At 42.0% G+C, this 26,908-nt stretch overlaps 2 protein-coding genes across 7 annotated transcripts in view; both read right to left on the bottom strand.

Moving 5' to 3' along the window:
- rasgef1ba (RasGEF domain family, member 1Ba) overlaps nucleotides 1-8,387 on the bottom strand; it is a 62,613-nt gene extending 54,226 nt beyond the window's left edge. For all 6 annotated transcript variants that reach the window (XR_005478500.1, XR_005478501.1, XR_005478502.1 and 3 more), the window contains exon 1: nucleotides 8,069-8,387. The gene's annotated coding sequence lies outside the window, so the exon portion shown is untranslated. The remainder of the gene's footprint in view (nucleotides 1-8,068) is intronic.
- An 8,649-nt stretch (nucleotides 8,388-17,036) lies between these two features.
- Nucleotides 17,037-23,191, bottom strand: LOC120062823. The gene is made up of 4 exons (XM_039012897.1): nucleotides 23,113-23,191; nucleotides 21,593-22,291; nucleotides 20,967-21,202; nucleotides 17,037-17,772 (listed from the first exon to the last, which is right to left on the bottom strand). Exons 1-4 carry the CDS (start codon nucleotides 23,183-23,185, stop codon nucleotides 17,485-17,487), a joined length of 1,296 nt encoding a protein of 431 aa, XP_038868825.1. The 5' UTR covers nucleotides 23,186-23,191; the 3' UTR covers nucleotides 17,037-17,484.
- Nucleotides 23,192-26,908: the final 3,717 nt, after the last annotated feature.

The following is a 26,908-nucleotide window of genomic DNA, read 5'->3' as shown; positions in this document are numbered from 1 at the left end:
CTACATAATCCCATACTACCAGTGCCAGCCCATAGACAAATGTTTAGCTAGCTAGCTAACGTTAGAATATGTGCTAGCAAGCTAGCAAAAAAGACATTATATATACACAGTGCATTCGGAAAGTATTCAGACCCCTTTACTTTTTCCACATGTTGTTACATTACAGCCTTATTCAATAATGGATTAAACTGTTTTTTTCACTCATCATTCTACACACAACACCCCATAACGACAAAGCAAAAACAGGTTTTTAGATATTTTTGCAAATGTATTAAAAAAGTTTTTTTTTTTTTAATATGACATTTACATAAGTATTCAGACCCTTTACTCAGTACTTTGTGGAAGCACCTTTTGGGTATGATGCTACAAGCTTGACACACCTGTATTTGGGGAGCTTCTCCCATTTCTTCTCTGCAGATCCTCTCAAGCTCTGTCAGGTTGGATGGGGAGCGTCGCTGCACAGCTATTTTCAGGTCTCTCCAGAGATGTTCGATCGGGTTCAAGTCCGGGCTCTGGCTGGGCCACTCAAGGACATTGAGACTTGACCTGAAGGCACTCCTGTGTTGTCTTGGCTGTGTTCTTAGGGTCGCTGTCCTGTTGGAAGGTGAACCTTCGCCCCAGTCTGAGGTCCTGAGCACTCTAGAGCAGGTTTTCATCAAAGATCTCTGTACTTTGCTCCGTTCATCTTTCCAATGAACCTGACTAGTCTCCCAGTCCCTGCCGCTGAAAGATCTCCCCACAGTATGATGCTGCCACCACCATGCTTCACCGTAGGGATGGTGCTAGGTTTCCTCCAGACGTGACGCTCGGCATTCAGGCCAAAGAGTTCAATCTTGGGTTCATCAGACCAGAGAATCTTGTTTCTCATGGTCTGAGAGTCCTTTAGGTGCCTTTTGGCAAACTCCAAGCAGGCTGTCATGTGCCTGGATTAATTAATGAGGATTGGCTTCTGTCTGGCCACTCTACCATAAAGACCTGATTGGTGGAGTGCTGTAGAGATGGTTGTTCTTCTGGAAGGTTCTCCCATCTCATCAGAGGAACTCTGTCAGAGTGACCATCGGGTTCTTGGTCTACTCCCTGACCAAGGCCCTTCTCCCCTGATTTCTCAGTTTGGCCTGGAGGCCAACTCTAGGAATAGTCTTGGTGGTTCCAAACTTCTTCCATTTAAGAATGATGGATGCCATTGTGTTCTTGGGAACCTTCAATGCTGCAGACATTTTTTGGTACCCATCCCCAGATCTGTTCCTGTCTCGAAGCTCTACGGACAAATCCTTCTACCTCATGGCCTGGTGTTTTCTCTGACATGCACAGTCAACTGTGGGACCTTATATAGACAGGTGTGTGCGCGTTTCCAAATCATGTCCAATCAATTGAATTTACCACAGGTGGACTCTAATCAAGTTGTAGAAATATCTTAAGGATGTTCAACGGAAACAGGATGCACCTGAGTTCAATTTTGAGTCTCATAGCAAAAGGTCTGAATACTTATGTAAATAAGGTATTTCTGTGCTGTTGCTAGAAACAAGAGGAAATAATGTGTTTATTAAAAGCATACACCCTTAGATGAAAAAAAAGGTGTCACATTTTTTTTTTAAAGGTAAATTAAAATGTGTATTTCCATTCAAAAATATAAAAAATTAAGCCAGTCCAGCATGACGATGCAAAACGACGGTGGTTGAACTTGCAAAAATCGTCTACCAATATTATATTTATTAAAAGCTGAAATATGTCACTTTTTGGGAGACGCCACCAAATTCACGTAGAAATGTTAATTGAAAGCAAGTCTAAGAAGTGGTAGATTTGTTCTATATGCGTAATTTCTATGCTTCCCGTTATTACATTTTGCTTTTGCGTCTTTTACTTTCGGTTTTGTACATACAATATGTTTTGGTTATTGAAAATATATTTCACCGCAGTTTAGATGGTACAATTATTCTCTACACTATACCATTTCTTGTTTTGTCACAAACTGAAATTAGGCAAACTATTAGAATTTTAACAACCAGGAAATGGCAGAGCAATTTCTGCATATTGAATTTTTATGGTAAGCAAAGTTGATTATTTAATTCAAATATATGAAGCCAAAGTCATGTGATAAACTATAGGCTAGATAAATAAATTGTATTAGAATTTGAGCACCGTTTGTAAGCTAGCTAACGTTAGACAGGAAAAAGCTAACGGTAAGCTACTTAAATTAGCCACTTTACACACTAACCAGCTAACTCTTATTATTTGTTATGTAATATGCCAAATAGAGCTACAGACCCGGCCTGACATTGGCAATTGGCTAATGGTTCCTTTTATTCCAGTATTCAGATAAGGGGATTATGTTTCATGAAGCCATTACATTAGAAGACCGCTGACCTCTTGAATGCATGTTATGGGCAGTGGGCTGACTGAGAGGATGTATGTATCTACATTATGTATAACTCATGTTTATTACTGAAGATACAACTCATGTTTATTTCTAAATATTATCTTGTGTTTATTTCTAAATATTAACTTGTGTTTATTTCTAAATATTAACTTGTGTTTTTGCTCCTTTGTTCTTCTTCTCTGGAACCAGCCTGGTAACAGCCCATACTGTACTGTTCCATTGAGAAGTCAGGTAACAACCCATACTGTACTGTTCTATAGAGAAGTCAGCCAGGTAACAACCCATACTGTACTGTTCCATAAAGAAGTCAGTCAGGTAACAACCCATACTGTACTGTTCCATAGAGAAGTCAGCCAGGTAACAACCCATACTGTACTGTTCCATAGAGAAGTCAGGTAACAACCCATACTGTACTGTTCCATAAAGAAGTCAGCCAGGTAACAACCCATACTGTACTGTTCCATAGAGAAGTCAGCCAGGTAACAACCCATACTGTACTGTTCTATAGAGAAGTCAGCCAGGTAACAACCCATACTGTACTGTTCCATAGAGAAGTCAGGTAACAACCCATACTGTACTGTTCTATAGAGAAGTCAGGTAACAACCCATACTGTACTGTTCCATAAAGAAGTCAGGTAACAACCCATACTGTACTGTTCTATAGAGAAGTCAGCCAGGTAACAACCCATACTGTACTGTTCCATAGAGAAGTCAGCCAGGTAACAACCCATACTGTACTGTTCCATAAAATCAGTCAGGTAACAACCCATACTGTACTGTTCTATAGAGAAGTCAGCCAGGTAACAACCCATACTGTACTGTTCCATAGAGAATTCAGCCGGGTAACAACCCATACTGAACTGTTCCATAGAGAAGTCAGCCAGGTAACAACCCATACTGTACTGTTCCATAGAGAAGTCAGCCGGGTAACAACCCATACTGTACTGTTCCATAGAGAAGTCAGCCAGGTAACAATCCATACTGTACTGTTCTATAGAGAAGTCAGCCAGGCAACAACCCATACTGTACTGTTCTATAGAGAAGTCAGCCAGGCAACAACCCATACTGTACTGTTCTATAGAGAAGTCAGCCAGGTAACAACCCATACTGTACTGTTCTATAGAGAAGTCAGGTAACAACCCATACTGTACTGTTCTATAGAGAAGTCAGTCAGGTAACAACCCATACTGTACTGTTCTATAGAGAAGTCAGCCAGGTAACAACCCATACTGTACTGTTCCATAGAGAAGTCAGCCAGGTAACAACCCATACTGTACTGTTCCATAGAGAAGTCAGCCAGGTAACAACCCATACTGTACTGTTCCATAGAGAAGTCAGCCAGGTAACAACCCATACTGTACTGTTCCATAGAGAAGTCAGCCAGGTAACAACCCATACTGTACTGTTCTATAGAGAAGTCAGCCAGGTAACAACCCATACTGTACTGTTCTATAGAGAAGTCAGCCAGGTAACAACCCATACTGTACTGTTCCATAGAGAAGTCAGCCAGGTAACAACCCATACTGTACTGTTCCATAGAGAAGTCAGGTAACAACCCATACTGTACTGTTCTATAGAGAAGTCAGCCAGGTAACAACCCATACTGTACTGTTCCATAAAGAAGTCAGCCAGGTAACAACCCATACTGTACTGTTCCATAGAGAAGTCAGGTAACAACCCATACTGTACTGTTCCATAGAGAAGTCAGCCAGGCAACAACCCATACTGTACTGTTCCATAGAGAAGTCAGCCAGGTAACAACCCATACTGTACTGTTCTATAGAGAAGTCAGCCAGGTAACAACCCATACTGTACTGTTCCATAGAGAAGTCAGGTAACAACCCATACTGTACTGTTCTATAGAGAAGTCAGCCAGGTAACAACCCATACTGTACTGTTCCATAAAGAAGTCAGCCAGGTAACAACCCATACTGTACTGTTCCATAGAGAAGTCAGGTAACAACCCATACTGTACTGTTCTATAGAGAAGTCAGCCAGGTAACAACCCATACTGTACTGTTCCATAGAGAAGTCAGCCAGGTAACAACCCATACTGTACTGTTCCATAAAATCAGTCAGGTAACAACCCATACTGTACTGTTCTATAGAGAAGTCAGCCAGGTAACAACCCATACTGTACTGTTCCATAGAGAAGTCAGCCGGGTAACAACCCATACTGAACTGTTCCATAGAGAAGTCAGCCGGGTAACAACCCATACTGTACTGTTCCATAGAGAAGTCAGCCAGGTAACAACCCATACTGTACTGTTCTATAGAGAAGTCAGCCAGGTAACAACCCATACTGTACTGTTCTATAGAGAAGTCAGCCAGGCAACAACCCATACTGTACTGTTCTATAGAGAAGTCAGCCAGGTAACAACCCATACTGTACTGTTCCATAGAGAAGTCAGCCAGGTAACAACCCATACTGTACTGTTCTATAGAGAAGTCAGCCAGGTAACAACCCATACTGTACTGTTCTATAGAGAAGTCAGCCAGGTAACAACCCATACTGTACTGTTCCATAGAGAAGTCAGCCAGGTAACAACCCATACTGTACTGTTCCATAGAGAAGTCAGCCAGGTAACAACCCATACTGTACTGTTCCATAGAGAAGTCAGCCAGGTAACAACCCATACTGTACTGTTCTATAGAGAAGTCAGCCAGGTAACAACCCATACTGTACTGTTCTATAGAGAAGTCAGCCAGGTAACAACCCATACTGTACTGTTCCATAGAGAAGTCAGCCAGGTAACAACCCATACTGTACTGTTCCATAGAGAAGTCAGGTAACAACCCATACTGTACTGTTCTATAGAGAAGTCAGCCAGGTAACAACCCATACTGTACTGTTCCATAAAGAAGTCAGCCAGGTAACAACCCATACTGTACTGTTCCATAGAGAAGTCAGGTAACAACCCATACTGTACTGTTCCATAGAGAAGTCAGCCAGGTAACAACCCATACTGTACTGTTCCATAGAGAAGTCAGCCAGGTAACAACCCATACTGTACTGTTCTATAGAGAAGTCAGCCAGGTAACAACCCATACTGTACTGTTCCATAGAGAAGTCAGGTAACAACCCATACTGTACTGTTCTATAGAGAAGTCAGCCAGGTAACAACCCATACTGTACTGTTCCATAAAGAAGTCAGCCAGGTAACAACCCATACTGTACTGTTCCATAGAGAAGTCAGGTAACAACCCATACTGTACTGTTCCATAGAGAAGTCAGCCAGGCAACAACCCATACTGTACTGTTCCATAGAGAAGTCAGCCAGGTAACAACCCATACTGTACTGTTCCATAGAGAAGTCAGCCAGGTAACAACCCATACTGTACTGTTCTATAGAGAAGTCAGCCAGGTAACAACCCATACTGTACTGTTCTATAGAGAAGTCAGCCAGGTAACAACCCATACTGTACTGTTCCATAGAGAAGTCAGCCAGGTAACAACCCATACTGTACTGTTCCATAGAGAAGTCAGCCAGGTAACAACCCATACTGTACTGTTCCATAGAGAAGTCAGCCAGGTAACAACCCATACTGTACTGTTCCATAGAGAAGTCAGCCAGGTAACAACCCATACTGTACTGTTCCATAGAGAAGTCAGCCAGGTAACAACCCATACTGTACTGTTCTATAGAGAAGTCAGCCAGGTAACAACCCATACTGTACTGTTCCATAGAGAAGTCAGCCAGGTAACAACCCATACTGTACTGTTCCATAGAGAAGTCAGCCAGGTAACAACCCATACTGTACTGTTCCATAGAGAAGTCAGCCAGGTAACAACCCATACTGTACTGTTCCATAGAGAAGTCAGGTAACAACCCATACTGTACTGTTCTATAGAGAAGTCAGCCAGGTAACAACCCATACTGTACTGTTCCATAAAGAAGTCAGCCAGGTAACAACCCATACTGTACTGTTCCATAGAGAAGTCAGGTAACAACCCATACTGTACTGTTCCATAGAGAAGTCAGCCAGGCAACAACCCATACTGTACTGTTCCATAGAGAAGTCAGCCAGGTAACAACCCATACTGTACTGTTCTATAGAGAAGTCAGCCAGGTAACAACCCATACTGTACTGTTCCATAGAGAAGTCAGGTAACAACCCATACTGTACTGTTCTATAGAGAAGTCAGCCAGGTAACAACCCATACTGTACTGTTCCATAAAGAAGTCAGCCAGGTAACAACCCATACTGTACTGTTCCATAGAGAAGTCAGGTAACAACCCATACTGTACTGTTCTATAGAGAAGTCAGCCAGGCAACAACCCATACTGTACTGTTCCATAGAGAAGTCAGCCAGGTAACAACCCATACTGTACTGTTCTATAGAGAAGTCAGCCAGGTAACAACCCATACTGTACTGTTCCATAGAGAAGTCAGCCAGAGTTGGTACCAAGATTGACATGGATCATCATTTATACAAAGAGATACCTTCCTGGCCACCACTGCATATTTCCAAACTATGTTTGCATATAATGACAATAAAACCTCCAAACTATGCAGGTATTATTTCGTTCACTTTTTAAAAAAATAGTTTTTTTATATTATATTCTTAGCAAAAAAATATGACTATTTATTAATAGTATCCATAATTCATAAATGGCACCATACAGGGTTCTGTATGGAAAAAGAACCCTTGGGGTTCTGATCAAAGAACCCTTTAAAAGGATTCTATATAGAACGTTTAGGGGTTCCATGTGACAGAAACCCCATTTGTTTCTATAACATTTCTAAGAATGTTTGAAACAGTGAATTCTGAGAGTGTGAATAACCCAACACGTATGTGTTTTTAATACAATAGGTAGACATAGGCTGACGCATACAGGAGCAGAAAGACGGCCGTTTCCACATGATCTGCGGGACAACAAAAATATTTTACTTCCCAAAAGTGTCTGTCTGACCGCCGGTTCCCAACTGCAGCATGAAAAATGTCGACCACGCCGCAATGATCTCTGTCGGGACCCGCGGGAATGCAGCCATCTCCTCCAAGGAGCATGTTTATCGCATACCTTTGTGAATTCAGTGAGAATGACCCTGTATTGATCCTTGCGTCCGGTGTTGAGGTAGAATCATCTTAACCTCGGGGTAGTAAGGGTTAAAAATAGTTAACATTGACACCAATGGTAAAAAATCCCATTAAAGTACGTTCTGTGATGTGTTTATAGTGAAGAGAATACTCGAGTTGGCCGACAAAACCCATATAACCCAATAAATTAATCTGATCTGCATAAACCAGCCATTGTATTGAAGAATCTAATCCGATGTTATTCCTCGCATGCTTCGTAAACAACAAGTGTGGTTTAACAGTGAAACGCTTACTGTGAGTTGTGTGTTGCGTTTGTCAAATCGTACCAGCATTCACCTACCTATGGCCTTGTCAACTATTTTTTATGTTAATTCATTACAAAACTATTCCATATATTAATCAAAACTCACTGCAGAAAATGTATTTAAAAAAATAACCAGATAGTGTTTGAATTTCTACACAATTCACAATGCAGACGAAGTGAAACAGAAATAGAAATATATTCCCCAAACGCAGAAACATACACACACACACACACACTGCCGCCCATAAAACCTATTCGTATTACTGTGACAGTAAAGAAATGATCATACTGAAATCTAAAGCAAGTTCCAAGGTTTACAGGAAAGACATAAATTAAAATATCTCACCTCAGAATGAAAAACTGCACGTAGAATCCGTAATATCCCTTTTTTTCCCACTAGAGGAGAGCGCGCACTTTCGAGAGGACTCTCTCCAATGAAGAAAGTGTACCAATGAAAATGTAAACCTGTGAGTTTGTACTGGTATCAACCGCAGGTCTCCTCAGCCGCGCAATTCAGCATATTCATCGTTTGCAAAAAGCGTGTATTCGCGGATTCATAAGCCTTTTGGAGAGTTATTGGTAAGAGAACGAAACCACCATGCGTATGAAGCAATAGCCCGTGTTGGACAACTACCGAGTGTACAGCTGGAGATCCGCATTCACGAGCGTATTGACTTGTATGAGCTCGAGAAACCGAGAAAGCCTACTAATGAACTGACTCTACGGCAGTCCCGCCGGCCAATCACAGTCAAGAACGAACTAAACGGGCTAATGCTTTCCTATGCCGCTTTCAAAACAACTAGGAACTCGGAAATCAATTCAATTCAAAGGGCTTTATTGGCATGGGATTTTGTTATTTTACCTTTATTTAACTAGGCAAGTCAGTTATGAACAAATTCTTATTTACAACCCGGACGACGCTGGGCCAATTGTGCGCTGCCCTATAGGACTCCCAATCAAGGCAGTTTGTGATAAAGCCTGGATTCTAACCAGTGTGACTGTAGAGACACCTCAAGCCCTGAGATGCAGTGCCACCCAGGAGGCGCAGCAGTAGATAATAAACAAAAGTAACGAAGTAGATAATAAACAAAAGTGAAATAAACAATCAAAAATGAACAGTAAAAATTACACTCACAAAAGTTTAAAAGGAATAGAGACATTTCAAATGTCATACTATGGCTATGTACAGTGTTATAACCATGTGCAAATAGTTATAGTACAAAAGGGAAAATAAATAAACATAAATATGGGTTTTATTTATAATGGTGTTTGTTCTTCACTGGTTGCCCTTTTCTTGTGACAACAGGTCACACATTGTACTGCTGCGATGGAACACTATCGTATTTCACCCAATAGATGTGGGAGTTTATCAAAATTGGAAATCTGAGACTTTCTAGTGTAGCTGTGATTTACATCGACTGAAAGTTGATTGCATTCGATTTGGAACCGGGCTGCCTCCTGGGTGTAACCCAGGATTATTATATGGATATATATATATATTTTTTTTTTTTTGGTGCGACCCCGGTGCCTCGTTCAAAGCCCACGGAGAATTAGATTCAAAACAAAAGTGACGTAGTTAAGAACGTGTAATAACCACACTATATCTGCCTTCACAATAAAAACGTGTCCGTATTTTATGAAAAAGAGATTTATGTTTTCTGGACAATGTACCATGCTGCCTCATTGCCAAAATGACTGAGCATCGCAGATTAGTGTTCAATTTGAGAATGGCACACTTTCCCCCGATGACATGACGTGCATGTGGGGGAGGTACCCGATGACATGACGGGCATATGGGGGCGGTACCCAATGACATGACGGGCCTATGCGGGAGGTACCCGATGACATGACGGGCATATGGGGGAGGTACACATGCACTGACAGCAAGTCAGACAACTTCTGCTGTTTCTAGGAAACACTAACCATATTTCCATTCAACCATTTCATGCCGATTAATTACCTGACGCATGAAAAAAGTCACCACCAAGCAGATGGAAACATAAAATGCCTGTACAATTTGTTTCGTTCGACATGGTGGGATCTTTTTGTGTCGGTAAAATGTATTATGTGACAAATGGTGGTGGAAAAGCCTTTATGCGCAAATATTTATATAATTTTTTTTATTTTATTTAACCTTATTTAACTAGGCAAGTCAGTTAAGAACAAATTCTTATTAACCATCATATGGAAGTTCATTTGGAGTCACACGATGATATATTGTGTGGTCCTACCTTCTACGACTCGGGAAAGCATGCAGTTTATTAGGCTACAGATAAAAATAAGTTGATGAACTTCACAGGGTGGTGGATGAGCTTGATGGTCCTTTACAATAAATATCGAGGGTATTATTCTGTGGGACATGATGAACGATGCTCGGCTGCCGTTTGACAAATGTAAATAATACTGAACCCCTAGCTACTGAACCCCTAAGCTACTGAACCCCTAGCTACTGACCCCCTAGCTACTGACCCCCTAGCTGACTGAACCCCTAGCTACTGAAACCTAGCTACTGAACCCCTAGCTACTGACCCCCTAGCTACTGACCCCCTAGCTACTGAAACCTAGCTACTGAAACCTAGCTACTGAACCCCTAGCTACTGAACCCCTAGCTACTGAACCCCTAGCTACTGAACCCCTAGCTACTGAACCCCTAGCTACTGAAACCTAGCTACTGAACCCCTAGCTACTGAACCCCTAGCTACTGAACCCTAGCTACTGAACCCTAGCTACTGAACCCTAGCTACCGGCAGACATGGCATTCGCCTTTGTTATTGCCAATGAAGTTGATTCAATCAAAATTCCACTTCTACACAAAGCTGAATATGATCAACATGTTCCAAGGAATGGATATACTGATAAGGTATAGAGCCCCACAGTGGAGGTGTCATAATACCCATAAAACCTAGCGGTCAAACATGGAAATGTTTCTAATTGTTTTTCCACCATTCATTTTTCTCATGGGGGATTTTTAGAAACACGTAAAATAAGGGCTGTGATTCGTATAGGCGTACCCTGGCGTGACGTTTTGATAGCCGTGTAAATCTCTCTCGGACAAGGTGACTTATCAGTAACCAAGTGACAGGTGGGAATTTACCAGTTGTGAAGTCGTAAATACCAGTTGGATGCATTAACTTGCTTTCAACTCGTTGAGAAACGCTGATTGGCTAATGTCCAACAAACTGCGTAAACCATAAACTAAAAGTACAGTTATCACACTTGTAAACAAATTATAGTGCTAAAAAAAAACATATTAATAGATTGCTTTTTATAGTGGGCCTAATGTTTTGCTGTTGCATTTAACTGCTGAAAATGCTATTTTCAAGGTAATTTTTTTAGTAGGTGACATTTGAGGTCAGCATGATAGATGAGTTTTCCAATAGTAATTACCAGTCGGAGGGCCGTTCAAGTGGGAGAGGCTATACGGACACGCCTGGTATCCAAGTGGACCGTGACTGCACATTCGCTAGCAGAACGAAGAGCAATGGCTATCTAATATGTTCGCTAACTTAATCTCGTTAGGAGGCCGCCTCACCTGTCTCATTTTCACCACGACTTCCTCTTTCAAATCCCGGGGATTATGTACAATAAAAGAAGTATCCAGAAGCCGTTTTCGGCCATAGGAAAATGATGGCGGGGGACATTATGTATAATTTCAAAAAAGTAAGGAGAGGGGAGTAGCTAGCTAGTGTAGCTAATGTCAGGCCAGGGTGACAGCTGAAGCACATTTATTGTAGTGATTTTCATAGAAAACGTACAACTACGGCATTAACGTCCGACTTTTGTAGCCGCAAGCATAAATTAGACAGCTGGAAAGGACTGAACTGAATTTACTGAATCCGTTCGTCTCCACTCGGCTCTCGCTGCCCCGACAAACCTCATCAATTTGGGCACCAGGCGTGTCCGTTTAACCTCTCCCCGTTCCCAGCGAATTCAACCCAGTTGTACGTGGTAAATCCCCACTTCCCGCTTGGTTACGAACGCAGCAATAATCTCTCACTTATTAATCATAGCTGGGTTGGAGGAGCTCCTTGGTAATTATATGCATCAGAAGATATGCGATAATAACCAAGGAAATCTTTGAACACAGGCATGTCGTTATCATTTTAGGGATCTAATAAACTGTAGTGACTGATGTCTCAAACAATGTTTTAGGGGACTAAACAGTTGTGACATTCATTCATTGCCCAAATAATTGAATGTGACAATTGTTTAAACAAGCAATTGTAAACCTGTGCAGAATTGAGTTTTGTGTAATTGATTTAAACATTTATGAGTTTTTTTTTTAAGCATTTGTAGCTAAGTTTAGAAATTAAGGTTCCGATTTTGTGTCATGCAGGTTTTAAAGATGGCATGACAGTGCTGTGTAATGTCCCCATAGTTATCAATGGCAACTTGTTTGATTGTGATGTGGATAAATACAATAAAAATCTCATATATTCTAATCCATCTGCAAAAATATTCCACAAAATCAAACACCATTGAAATGTAAGTGTGGAGACCAGGCTGGGATCAAATACCATATACAGTGGGGCAAAAAAGTATTTAGTCAGCCACCAATTGTGCAAATTCTCCCACTTAAAAAGATGAGAGAGGCCTGTAATTTTCATCATAGGTACACTTCAACTATGACAGACAAAATAAGAAAAAAAAATCCAGAAAATCACATTGTAGGATTTTTAATGAATTTATTTGCAAATTATGGTGGAAAATAAGTATTTGGTCCTCTACAAACAAGCAAGATTTCTGGCTCTCACAGACCTGTAACTTCGTCTTTAAGAGGCTCCTCTGTCCTCCACTCGTTACCCTTATTAATGGCACCTGTTTGAACTTGTTATCAGTATAAAAGACACCTGTCCACAACCTCAAACAGTCACACTCCAAACTCCACTATGGCCAAGACCAAAGAGCTGTCAAAGGACACCAGAAACAAAATTGTAGACCTGCACCAGGCTGGGAAGACTGAATCTGCAATAGGTAAGCAGCTTGGTTTGAAGAAATCAACTGTGGGAGCAATTATTAGGAAATGGAAGACATACAAGACCACTGATAATCTCCCTCGATCTGGGGCTCCACGCAAGATCTCACCCCGTGGGGTCAAAATGATCACGAGAACGGTGAGCAAAAATCCCAGAACCACACGGGGGGACCTAGTGAATGACCTGCAGAGAGCTGGGACCAAAGTAACAAAGCCTACCATCAGTAACACACTACGCCTCCAGGGACTCAAATATTGCAGTGCCAGACGTGTCCCCCTGCTTAAGCCAGTACATGTCCAGGCCCATCTGAAGTTTGCTAGAGAGCATTTGGATGATCCAGAAGAAGATTGGGAGAATGTCATATGGTCAGATGAAACCAAAATAGAACTTTTTGGTAAAAACTCAACTCGTCGTGTTTGGAGGACAAAGAATGCTGAGTTGCATCCAAAGAACACCATACCTACTGTGAAGCATGGGGGTGGAAACATCATGCTTTGGGGCTGTTTTTCTGCAAAGGGACCAGGACGACTGATCCGTGTAAAGGAAAGAATGAATGGGGCCATGTATCGTGAGATTTTGAGTGAAAACCTCCTTCCATCAGCAAGGGCATTGAAGATGAAACGTGGCTGGGTCTTTCAGCATGACAATGATCCCAAACACACCGCCCGGGCAACGAAGGAGTGGCTTCGTAAGAAGCATTTCAAGGTCCTGGAGTGGCCTAGCCAGTCTCCAGATCTCAACCTCATAGAAAATCTTTGGAGGGAGTTGAAAGTCCGTGTTGCCCAGCAACAGCCCCAAAACATCACTGCTCTAGAGGAGATCTGCATGGAGGAATGGGCCAAAATACCATCAACAGTGTGTGAAAACCTTGTGAAGACTTACAGAAAACGTTTGACCTCTGTCATTGCCAACAAAGGGTATATAACAAAGTATTGAGAAGTATTTGGTCAATAACAAAAGTTTATTTTCCACCATAATTTGCAAATAAATTCATAAAAAATCCTACAATGTGATTTTCTGGATTTTTTTTCTCATTTTGTCTGTCATAGCTGGAGTGTACCTATGATGAAAATTACAGGCCTCTCTCGTCTTTTTAAGTGGGAGAACTTGCACAATTGGTGGCTGACTAAATACTTTTTTGCCCCACTGTATTTAAATTATTTTTCAACAACAAGTATTTAGATAAACCTTTATTTAAAAAATAAATAAAAGTTGAATATTGGAATGTATTTTAGAATACTCAAATACACTGACTCTGACACTCCCATGCATTTACCCAGCTATTTGAAAATACTTTCAAAATACAATTTGGTTGACTTTTTTTTCTTCAAATAACCATTCAAATACTGAAATAAAAGTAATTTTTTTGGAGCTGTGTATTTTAAAATACCCAAATACACAGAAATATGTTTTTGAGACTATCAATAGGCTGGACTGGCATTTAATTTATCCCCCAACTCTGATAAAAACACATCTATACTAGAGACTTCCTCATTGAACAATGGTGAGCTTGGCTTTTCACTCACAAATAAACTTCACTCAGAGAAGAACTGAACACGGCAGAGATGCTCATTTGGACCTCGACTCCTCCGACCTCTCTTCCTCCGTGACCCAGACACAAGGGGTCGAGGTGTGTGTCAATTCATTAGTAGGCGAACGAAAGAGTCTGCTCACCTCATTGATTACCTACTCCGGCAGCAGCAAGCGCAATAGTATCCTCGCGGTGGCAAGCGTGGAAGTGTTTTAATACCCCCCCCTTTGAATCAGTTGCTGTTTTCTTAAAGGAGGAAAGCCTGCAAAGATTTAAAAACAATATGCTACTCACCCTTTCACCTTATTTTGGGATTCCACCCTGTAAACGTTAATTTGCCTGATGACGCGCGATTAGAGGACAATCTCATTTCATACAAGAGCATTTGCATCCATGTTCCCTCTCCAAGATTTACCTTTGACCTTTTTCAAAAGGAGGCAAGAGAGGACAGAGGACGCAGACGCAAAACCAAAATTAGATTCTCCCAAGGAATTCCTTCTATCCACCGAAGAGCCCAACACTCTCTCTCTCTCCCTTCCCTGAAGGCCCACAAAATACTACATTCACTCTCTCTTTCTCCGACACACACATATTCTCTCTCTCTACAGCGGTATAATGCAGTGTTCAAATCAACTAGGAACTAGGAAATCTCAGACTTCAGTGTGTAACAAAGCAACTGGGAACTCTGGGGTGTGTGAAAAAAAACAAGCTCCGACTGGGAAAAATCTATATGAACGGTCATCCAACTCGGGCCTCTTTCTAGAGCTCCGACTTACCTCACTGAAGTCATGATTTGACCTTGTAATTTTCAGAGTTCCCAGTTGTTTTGAATGCGGCATAATAACAGCAAACCCACCCATATGATGTCGACAGTAGCTACAGCATTAGAATAGATCATCTGGAAGTATACACATTCACAAGCTGTAGTCCATCTTTCTCAGTGCATTTGATGACAGGCTAGAACTAAGGAGAAGTTAATAGCAGGCATTAGGATCAGGATGGCGTTATCAGTTATAACGTATGGCTGACATGGATTTAAAACGTATACGATTTCGGCTAACATGGATTTAAAACGTATACGATTTCGGCTGACATGGATTTAAAACGTATACGATTTCGGCTAACATGGATTTAAAACGTATACGATTTCGGCTAACATGGATTTAAAACGTATACGATTTCGGCTAACATGGATTTAAAACGTATACGATTTCGGCTAACATGGATTTAAAACGTATACGATTTCGGCTAACATGGATTTAAAACGTATACGATTTCGGCTAACATGGATTTAAAACGTATACGATTTCGGCTAACATGGATTTAAAACGTATACGATTTCGGCTAACATGGATTTAAAACGTATACGATTTCGGCTAACATGGATTTAAAACGTATACGATTTCGGCTAACATGGATTTAAAACGTATACGATTTCGGCTAACATGGATTTAAAACGTATACGATTTCGGCTAACATGGATTTAAAACGTATACGATTTCGGCTAACATGGATTTAAACACATTTTATTTTATTTCACCTTTATTTAACCAGGTAGGCCAGTTGAGAACACCTTTATTTAACCAGGTAGGCCAGTTGAGAACACCTTTATTTAACCAGGTAGGCCAGTTGAGAACACGTTCTCATTTATAATTGCGACCTGGCCAAGATAAAACAAAGCAGTGTGACACAAACAACAACACAGAGTTACACATGGAGTAAACAAACGTACAGTCAATAACACAATAGACGAAGAAAAAACATAGACTCTATAGGATTTATGTTGGCCCAGTTTGATTATGGAGCCGATCTGTTTTGTAATATTTCAGAAGGGAGGTTAGTAACCTGGTCTAATGTTTTTGAAACAGTTGCTGAAATACTTTGGTCCTCCTCACAATCACCGTTTAAAAAATAAATAAATAATAATTTAACTTGGCAAGTCAGTTAAGAACAAATTACAATGACGGCCTAACCCAGACAAAACTCTGATGACGCTGGGCCAATTGTGCACCATCCTATGGGACTCACGATCACGGCCGGTTGTGACGCAGCCTGGGAACGAACCAGGGTCTGTAGTGACGCCTTAAACCACTGCGCCACTCGGGAGGCGCACTCGGGTTTGGTTCAGTATACATTCAGGAAGAATTAAAAAAAATCTAATTCAAATGAATGGAAAATAGACATCGCTCACTTTTCAGATGTCTTTTGAATGTCAATTCACTTCCTGGAGTTCCTGAATTGACGTTGAACTGACCTCAAACCAACCGTGCTTCACACCTTTAACTCAAAACCGTTCATAAAAAAACTCCTAACACCTCTTTTAGCTGCACTGACCTGTGGCGAGCTACCCACCCCTCCCACCGCCTCCTCATTCAGCTAGCCATCAACAAGTCTATTTACTATGCTGCAGTAGCCCCGATGATGACACCATAAAGGAGTCTGAGAATGTTGACAGACACACACGTTGTGTTCATTAGATGATGACATCATAAAGGAGTCTGAGAATGTTGACAGACACACACACACACACGTTGTGTTCATTAGATGATGACATCATAAAGGAGTCTGAGAATGTTGACACACACACACGTTGTGTTCATTAGATGATGACATCATAAAGGAGTCTGAGAATGTTGACAGACACACGTTGTGTTCATTAGATGATGACATCATAAAGGAGTCTGAGAATGTTGACAGACACACACACGTTGTGTTCATTAGACACAAACATTAGGATGACGTGAATTACACGCGACAGCAACGTGAGCGGTATAAAATAAGAGTAAACAAACGTATAAAAATAACCATTCGATACCAAAGCATTTTTATTGGTATGACGGTTCATAATAATCTGTAAAATGGCACAGAACATAATAAACACATTACAGTTGAGATTGTCTCAGTGTTTCACTGAGACCCTGGACGTGACCCCACTCTCCCAGGGTGTCTCGGGGAGACTTGGGATATGCAAAACACATTTTTTTAATAAAATAGGACCAATATAAGCACCCATCAAATTATTCTTGTTATCCTAAAAAAAACTAGGATTAAAACCCATTGTATAGTTATTGTTTTTTTAAAGCAGAATGTACACTCCAAAACAAGTGACCGGGGAAAGAGGTAAACAAATTCTGAGAGCCTAGTCCTTTCCAATTTAGAAAGCAACGAATGCTCACCACACCAGACACGAGTCAAATACATAACGTACATCAAATACTGTATTTGGCCCCAGATCTGCATCACATCCCACCCTGTCTATGTGGTCTCTGATTCAGTCCCGTCTCTGTCCCCAGCTCCATTAGTAGTGGTCGAGGCCCCGGAACCACCCCCTGCTTCCCCTTCCGTCCTGCTACACTGGTGGCAGCAGCTGTGATGTGTCTGGTTCCTCTGTTGGTTCTGGACCAGGCCAGTGAGGAGCTGCAGTACCCTGACCTCATGTTCCATCCGAGCCCTCTCTCTCCGGTCCTCCCTGTCTGCTGCCTCCCTCTGCCTCCTCTCCTCTCTCTCCAGCCACTGAGACAGGAGGTCCTGCTGCCAGCGAGTCTGAGATAGAGACACAGGGTCATTCCATGTCATATCAGCAAGCCATGACACCTGCCATCTCTGATTGATCTGAAATCGTTTCTGTAGTTAGAAACCGATAAGATAAGCATTCCTGCAACATTATTTTATTGAAATCTAATTTGATCTCTGAGAAATTAAGCTAATTGATTGCAGGCCATTTAAATTCTATGATTCATATAATATTCAATAAATATAGTACATAAAATCCGATTTGGACCAAAACAATTTCTAACAATGATTAAGACACGAGGATTCCAAAGAAAATGGTCAAAAGCCACCCACGGACCCCCCCCATACCAAATTGAGCTCAGGTGCATCCTGTTTCCAATGATCATCCTTGATGTTTCTACAACTTGATTGGAGTCCACCTGTGGTAAATTCAATTGATTGGACATGATTTGGAAAGGCACACACCTGTCTATATAAGGTCCCACAGTTGACAGTGCATGTCAGAGCAAAAACCAAGGTCAAAGGAATTGAATTGACAGGATTGTGTCGAGGCACAGATCTGGGGAAGGGTACCAAAAAATGTCTACAGCATTGAAGGTCCCCAAGAACACAGTGGCCTCCATCATTATTAAATGGAAGAAGTTTGGAACCACCAAGACTCTTCCTAGAGCTGGCCGCCCGGCCAAACTGAGCAATCGGGGGAGAAGGGCTTTGGTCAGAGAGGTGACCAAGAACCCGATGGTCACCCTTACAGAGCTCCAGAGTTCCTCTGTGGAGATGGGAGAACCTTCCAGAAGGACAACCATCTCTGCAGCACTCCACCAATCAGGCCTTTATGGTAGAGTGGCCAAACATAAGCTACTCCTCAGTAAAAGGCACTTGACAGCCCACTTGGATTTTGCCAAAAGACACCTAAATGACTCTCAGACCATGAGAAACAAGATGCTCTGGTCTGATGAAACCAAGATTGAACTCTTTGACCTGAATGCCAAGCGTCACGTCTGGAGGAAACCTGGCACCATCCCTACGGTGAAGCATAATGGTGGCATCATCATGCTGTGGGGATGTTTTTCAGCTGCAGGGACTGGGAGACTAGTCAGGATCGAGGGAAAGATTAACAGAGCAAAGTACAGATAGATCCTTCATGAAAACCCGGTCCACAGCGCTCAGGACCTCAGACTGGGGCGAAGGTTCACCTTCCAACAGGACAACGTCACTAATTTCACAGCCAAGAAACCGCAGGAGTGGCTTCGGGACAAGTCTCTGAATGTCCTTGAGTGGCCCAGCCAGAGCCCGGACATGAACCCGATCGAACATCTCTGGAGAGAACTGAAAATACCTGTGCAGCAACTCTCCCCATCCAACCTGACAGAGCTTGAGAGGATCAGCACAGAAGAATGGGAGAAACTCCCCAAATACAGGTGTGCCAAGCTTGTAGCGTCATACCCAAGAAGACCTGAGGCTGTAATGGCTGCCAAAGGTGCTTCAACAAAGTACTGAGGGTCTGAATACTTATGAAAATGTGATAAGGTTTTTATTTTAATACATTTGCAAAAAATGCAACAAAAAAAGGTTTTTGCTTTTGTCATTATGGGGTATTGTGTGTAGATTGATGAGGAAACAAAACTATTTAATCCATTTTAGAATAAAGGCTGTAACGTAACAAAATGTGGAAAAAGTCAAGGAGTCTGAATACTTTCTGAATGCACTCTATTATCAGTTCTCTGTCTGACCTGTAGTATGGGGCTGCAGCTCTGATTATTGTTTCTTTCTCGGTGTTTCTCTGATCAGAGAAACATGGATTGCTGTCGTACTTTGTCCATGGACTGCTTATAGGGTAAGATAACCAATGTAATTTGGTGAACTATCCCTTTAACATTTAGGGGGGGGGGGGGGGGGGGGGGGTGTTGTTCCTCGACGTGCTGTTCCTAATAGCAGTAACAGCACCATCTAGTGGTCAGAACACGGTAATATCAGGATGTAGAATGGGACAAACTTCAATTACTAATTTCTCTGAATAACGGGGGGAAAAACCCATCACCAAATTCACTGAGAATACATTACATAATATGAAGAAACAATACCCTGACCTGCAGCTCCACTCCACTGGTCAGACAGAGAACTAAAACTATATACTGGTTGTTGGGGTGGTATTGGCATGGGTGGTCCGTGGGTGGATTTTGACAATTTCTTTGGAATCCTCATATCGTACACTCAAATCAAATTTGATTCTAAATCAAATTAAAACTTTTTTTTGTCACGTGCCCAAATACAACAGGTGTAGACCATAGATAGATGCACATTGTTTTAGTCCAAATTGGATGCTATGTACTATATTTATTAAATATTATATGAACCTCTCCCTCAACGTGATCAAGACAAAGGAGATGATTGTGGACTACAGGAAAAAGAGGACCAAGCACGCCCCCCATTCTCATCGACGGGGCTGTAGTGGAGCAGGTTGAGAGCTTCAAGTTCCTTGGTGTCCACATCACCAACAAACTAACATGGTCCAAGCACACCAAGACAGTCGTGAAGAGGGCAGACAAAACCTATTCCCCCCCAGGAGACTGAAAAGAGTTGGCATGGGTCCTCAAAAGGGACTACAGCTGCACCATCGAGAGCATCCTGACTGGTTGCATCACCACCTGGTATGTATTCGGCGCATGTGACAAATAATTTTTTAAATTTTTTTATTTGAAGTCTAGAACTTAAAATAGCAAATTTGGGTGCAATCAGCTTAATTTTGCAGAGATAAAATTATATTTCAACTATATTTAATGTTGTAGGAATGCAAATCTTATCCGTTTCTAACTACAGAAATGATTTAAGAGGTGGAACGACCCCCACCGATAGATACAGTTTAGACATTGAGGTTGCTATCAAAAGCATTGAAGATGGATTTACTTTAATATAATTCCATGGCAACCATGTTAGCTCCTCATGAGCAATCTTCCGATTTTTAAAGCCATACTATGACTGACTGAATGTCTAAAATTCGAAACAAGAATCTAAATACTCATCAGGAATGGATAAATGATATGCTCAACGGTGCTAACATGCCTTCCCAGTTAAACAGTTGGCAGAACTGTATGTCCAAAATGACACCCTATTCCCTATAAAGTAGTGCACTGTATAGGTAATAGGGTCTAAAGTAGTGCACTGTATAGGGAATAGGGTACAATTTGGGATGCATCATATATATATATAAATCTGTCTCTGACCTGCTCCTGCCTCTGGCCCTCCAGCTGCACCAGCAGCCCCCGGGACTCTGAGACCAGCCTCTGGAAGCAGTCAGCCAGGTGCTTCAACGCAGGCTCCAGGGACTGGGTGGAGGGGATGGTGGTACCACGGCTCAGGCCGGGGCTAGGGTCTGGGGGTGGAGGAACAGGGGAGGCCAGGTGGGGTGGTGGTGGTGGGGAGGGGGATCTGGAGCTCAGGTCTACCTCTAATGGATGACCTGCAATCAAGAGATGAACTAGATAATGATTCTAATTCATTTAAGCTTTATTTTCCCAACATTGTGACATTTGATTTGAAATTGTATAAAGACTAGATCAACTGTGATAATACAGTCAGTATTGTATTGTATAAAGACTAGATTAACTGTGATAATACAGTCAGTATTGTATTGTATAAAGACTAGATTAACTGTGATAATACAGTCAGTATTGTATTGTATAAAGACTAGATCAACCGTGTTAATACAGTCAGTATTGTATTGTACTTCAGTTTCTATCAGAGTTTGGAGCTCATTGAAAAACACATCTAAGATTTGTTACTAATGATAATTTCAATGAAAATCAGTGGCACTGACAGAAGAAAGCGTGACAGACAGTAGAATACATACCAACAGGTTCATGATAGACGTTGAGGCGGTCTACAAAAACATCATGGCGTCTTCCACCCGAGCCCACCAGTGGCTGACCGTTGATTCCTATGCCGTTGGACTCGTACTCGTCTGTGTCTTCTGCCTCTCTGTCCTCCTCCTCCTCCACCTTCACCTCAGAGACCAGATACCGTGACTGCCGTCCTCCTATCCCCTCAGGAGATCCAGAATGGGGTTCTGTTCCTATTCCATCGACAGACCCAAAATGTCGCCCCCCTACAATCCTATCAGGAGATCCAAAATGGCATCCTCCTCCTCTTATCCCTTCAGACCCAAAATGGAGCCCTCCTCCTAGTCCTCCTATCCCTTCAGGAGATCCAAAATGGCACCCTCCTCCCATCCCATCCACTGCACAGTTTCTCCCCAGCACAGCGTCCATCTCAGCGTAGTACCTGAAACTGCAGGGCTGGGAGTCGTCCACGCTCCTCAGCAGCTTGGCTCTGACGTAGTTGGCCTTGAGGGTCTTGACGCGGAGTCGGCACTGGTGGGGACTGCGGGAGAAGCCCAGGTCACACATGCGGGTTGAGAGGTGTTTGAAGACATGGCGGTTTCGGACGTTCTCCGCCAGGCTCTTCTGTACGTGCTCGTCGCTCCAGGCACACAGCAACACCTGAGTCTCCTCCACCGTCCAGTTGACGGAGCGCTCGGCCTCTCGTTTCCCTGCAGGAGTGAGGTGTGGACAGTACAGTACAACCATAAGGCATTAGAACGCGTACTAATATGAAGCTACACAGTGAACACAATAGGTATTTTGCTCATATGGTAGGTTTACACATTGGTACTAGTTAGCGACTATCCTTACATCAGTTGACCCCCTCCACACAAAATGACACTGGATTGCAGGCAACAGGTTCAAATAATGTGTCTATTTCCTTGCTTTAATTAAAAGTGTGATGCATGCAGACTCTTGTTGATGCATGCAGACTCTTGTTGATGCTGCCGGATGGCCCTATAAATAATAACTATAATCTCTCAAATGATAGCTATAATGTTTGGCAACAGCATCGCGCTAGCTATCACTTAGCTCTAGTTTAAATCCCTGTAATATGGATATCTTCCATCATGGAGTTGAGTAAACTTAGCTGGCTAGTTATTATCTGACTTTTTACCATTTATTGAGACTAGCAAGCTAGCTAGTTGACTGTACAGTAGCAATAATGCTAGCTAAGTGGTAGGCAAGAGAGTCAAGATAAGTTTCAGCTTGCTAGCTTGTCTGTGTGAGAAATAGCTTGTTATCTAATATCACAACTGGTATATCAAGGCTATAAAACATAAGTTTCTTCGATAACAAAGTGACATCGAAGCTTCGCCAGCATGTGTAGTCTGCGTAGCTAGCACAGTTAACGTTAGCTAGCTATTTCCTGACTTAAGCTAACTAACAGTAACGTTACCGTTAGCTAGGCTATCACCAGTACGTTATGAATGAGCGATGCATGCATGAAATTAATGTTAAAACATACTGCCCCGTATCAGACACGTACTTTTCGTGGAAGTTGTGACCGAGTTAGTAGAGTTGATAATCGGAGGATTCATCTTCGCTTTCGGTGTAAACATCCAGAGATAACGGTGTGATTTCCTCTCTTCCGGTTTCGGAGTATCGTTTGCGTGACGTCACCAAGATGCAGAGGACATTTTTGTCATTTTAGAGTCAATGAACGCTGACGCATGTAACTACATTAAATTATTGTCACAATGTTACAGCTTCATAAGTGTAGTGGATAGATATTCTACTTCTGGCCCAAAATATGCAATCATCAGATAATATTGAAAACACTACATTGGGCAAAAATTGCAAAAAAAATTTAGATGAGGAACAAGACAATTTGAGAACAGTGAGTGGCTTGTAAAGTAACATGTCAGCTGGGTCAGTGTATGTTTGTGTACCTCCTTCCACTTCGATTACTTTCTTCCCTATCCTTTCATCTCTAACACAGTACAGGAGACCTGGTGCAGCTAACTGCAGCTAATGCTTTTTCTACCTACTCTGATCCACTGATGTCCTGAAAGCCTGTCACCCACCACCAACTGCCACATGCCTTCCATCAATGACATCCATTAAATGTCTGGGTTAAAACTGGAGGTGGAGGGAGAGGATGAAAGCTTTGCTATTCCTTTAATTACTGGTATTGTCTACATTAATGTGCACAATAACCTAGTCATAACATGTAGAATGATGATCCAATGCACCACAGTACAGATAACTAGATGATTACAAGAGAAGGGGGGGACAAGACCAGTTCTCTTCTCCTGCTGCATGCTAGTTACCAGTTCTCTTCTCCTCCTGCATGTTAGTTACCAGTTCTCCTCTCCTCCTGCATGTTAGTTACCAGTTCTCCTCTCCTCCTGCATGTTAGTTACCAGTTCTCTTCCCCTCCTGCATGTTAGTTACCAGTTCTCTTCTCCTCCTGCATGCTAGTTACCAGTATTCCTCCTGCATGTTAGTTACCAGTTCTCTTCTCCTCCTGCATGTTAGTTACCAGTTCTCTTCTCCTGCATGTTAGTTACCAGTTCTCTTCTCCTCCTGCATGTTAGTTACCAGTTCTCTTTTTAAACATTACACTCACAGAAGTTCCAAAAGAATAAAGACATTTCAAATGTCATATGTCTATATACAGTGTTGTAACGACATGCAAATGGTTAAAGTACAAAAGGGAAAATAAAAAACATAAGTATGGGTTGTATTTACAATGGTGTTTGTTCTTCACTGGTTGCCCTTTTCTTCTGGCAATAGGTTACACATCTTGCTGCTGTGATGTATTTCACCCAGTAGATATGGGAGTTTATCGGGTTTGTTTTCAAATTTTGTGGATCTGTGTAATGTGAGGGAAATATGTGTCTCTAATATGGTCATACATTGGGCAGGAGGTTAGGAAGTGCAGCTCAGTTTCCACCTCATTTTGTGGGCAGTGTGCACATAGCCTGTCTTCTCTTGAGATCCAGGTCTGCCTACGGCGGCCATTCTCAATAGCAAGGCTATGCTCACGAGTCTGTACATAGTCAAAGATTTCCTTAATTTTGGGTCAGTCACAGTGGTCAGGTATTCTGCCACTGTGTACTCTCTGTTTAGGGTCAAGTAGCATTCTAGTTTGTTCTGTTTTTATGTCAATTCCAATGTGTCAAGTAATTATCTTTTTGGGTTGGGTCTAATTGTGTTGCTGTCCTGGGGCTCTGTTTGTGTTTGTGAACAGAGCCCCAGGACCAGCTTGCTTAGGGGACTCTTCTCCAGGTTCATCTCTCTGTAGGTGATGGCTTTGTTACGGAAGGTTTGGGAATTACTTCCTTTCAGGTTCTCTCTCTCTCTGTGCTTCTACATCTGCATTGTTTGCTGTTTGGGGTTTTAGGCTGAGTTTCTGTACAGCACTTTGTGACATCAGCTGATGTAAGAAGGGGCTTTATAAATACATTTGATTGATTGATAGGCACAAAACAGTGAGAGAGGCTACTTTTAACTCCCATTTTAAGTTTGTTCAGGGCAAATCGTTTAGTGCTTTTCTCTTGCAACATCATACTTATTTTAACAACAATTTAGTCCCCGCTGCTTCCATAACGTGTTTTTTTTATATCCGTTGTTTTAATCAAATTTTACTGCTTGCATGAGTTACTTGATGTGGAATAGAGTTCCATTGAGTCATTGGCTCTATTTAGTACTGTGCGCCTTCCACCGTCTGTTTTGGACTTGGGGACTGTGAAGAAACCTCTTGTTGTCACGCTCGCTATCCTCAAACTCCCTGTCATAAATCGACCAAGGCGCAGCGTGCATGTAGTTCCACATCTTTTAATGAAAGTGAAACCGAAGGTGCACACAAACACACACGGAAAATAATTACCCACAAAACACAGGTGGGAAAAAGGGCTACCTAAGTATGGTTCTCAATCAGAGACAACGATAGACAGCTGCCTCTGATTGAGAACCACATCCGGCCAAACACATAGAAATAGAAAATCATAGAACATAGACTGCCCACCCAAATCATACCCTGACCAAACCAAAATAGAGACATAAAACGCTCTCTACGGTCAGGGCATGACACTTGTGGCATGTCTTATGGGGGTATGCATGGGTGTCTGAGCTGTGTGCCAGTAGTGCAAAAAGACAGCTCGGTGCATTCAACATGTCAATACCTCTCATAAATACAAGCAGTGATGAAGTCCACTTTGAGCCAGGAGAGATTGACATGCATATTATTAATATTAGCTGTCTGTGTACATCCAAGGGCCAGCTGTGCTGCCCTGTTCTGAACCAATTGCAATTTTGAACCAATTGCAAAGTCATTCTTTTGTGGCACCTGACCACACGACTGAACAGTAGTCAAGGTGCGACAAAACTAGGGCCTGTAGGACCAGCCTTGTTGACAGTGCTGCCAAGAAGGTAGAGCAGCACCTTATCATGGACATACTGCTACCCATCTTACCTACTGTTTTATCAATATGTTTTGACCATGACAGTTTACAATCCAGGGTAACTCCAAGCAGTTTAGTCACCTCAACTTGCTCAATTTCCACATTATTTATTACAAGATTTAGTTGAGGTTTAGGGTTTAGTGAATCATTTGTCCCAAATACAATGCTTTTAGTTTTAGAAATATTTAGGACTAATGTCACGTTCCTGACCTGTTTTCTCTTGTTTTGTATTTATTTAGTATGGTCAGGGCGTGAGTTGGGTGGGTTGTCTATGTGTTGTTTTCTATGTTGGGGTTTTGTGCGTTCGGCCTGGTATGATTCTCAATCAGAGGCAGCTGTCAATCGTTGTCCCTGATTGAGAATCATACTTAGGCAGCCGGGGTTCACTTGTGTGTTTGTGGGTGTTTGTCTTTCGTGTTAGTATTCGTGCCACACGGGACTGTTTTCGGTTGGATTCTATTTGTTAATTTGTTTCATTGTAGTGTTCAGTTAATTTTATAATAAATTATGGACACTTTCCACTCTGCGTCTTGGTCCGATCCCTACACCTCCTCTTCAGACGAAGAGGAGGAAATCAGCCGTTACAACTAACTTATTCCTTGCCACCCACTCTGAAACTAACTGCAACTCTTTGTTGAGTGTTGCAGTCATTTCAGTCACTCTAAAAGCTGACGTGTATAGTGTTGAGTCATCCGCATACATAGACATTCTGGCTTTCCTCAAAGCCAGTGGCAATTCATTAGTAAGGGTTGAAAAAAGTAAGGGGCCTAGACAGCTGCCCTGGGGAATTCCTGATTCTACCTGGATTATGTTAGAGAGGCTTCCATTAAAGAACACCCTCTGTGTTCTGTTAGACAGGTAATTCTTTATCCACAA

The sequence above is a fragment of the Salvelinus namaycush genome, chromosome 18 (genome assembly GCF_016432855.1).
Source record: "Salvelinus namaycush isolate Seneca chromosome 18, SaNama_1.0, whole genome shotgun sequence".
NCBI classification, from domain to species: domain Eukaryota; kingdom Metazoa; phylum Chordata; class Actinopteri; order Salmoniformes; family Salmonidae; genus Salvelinus; species Salvelinus namaycush.
Note: the sequence above shows the minus strand (reverse complement) of the source record. Positions and strands in the feature narration are given on the sequence as shown.

Excerpts from the sequence above, each read along its gene's own strand:
- LOC120062823 (XM_039012897.1), bottom strand. The coding sequence starts at position 23,185 with ATGTTTACACCGAAAGCGAAGATGAATCCTCCGATTATCAACTCTACT. Across the intron at positions 22,292-23,112 it reads GGTCACAACTTCCACGAAAA|GGAAACGAGAGGCCGAGCGC; the intron begins GTACGTGTCTGA and ends TCACTCCTGCAG. Across the intron at positions 21,203-21,592 it reads CGTCTATCATGAACCTGTTG|GTCATCCATTAGAGGTAGAC; the intron begins GTATGTATTCTA and ends TCTTGATTGCAG.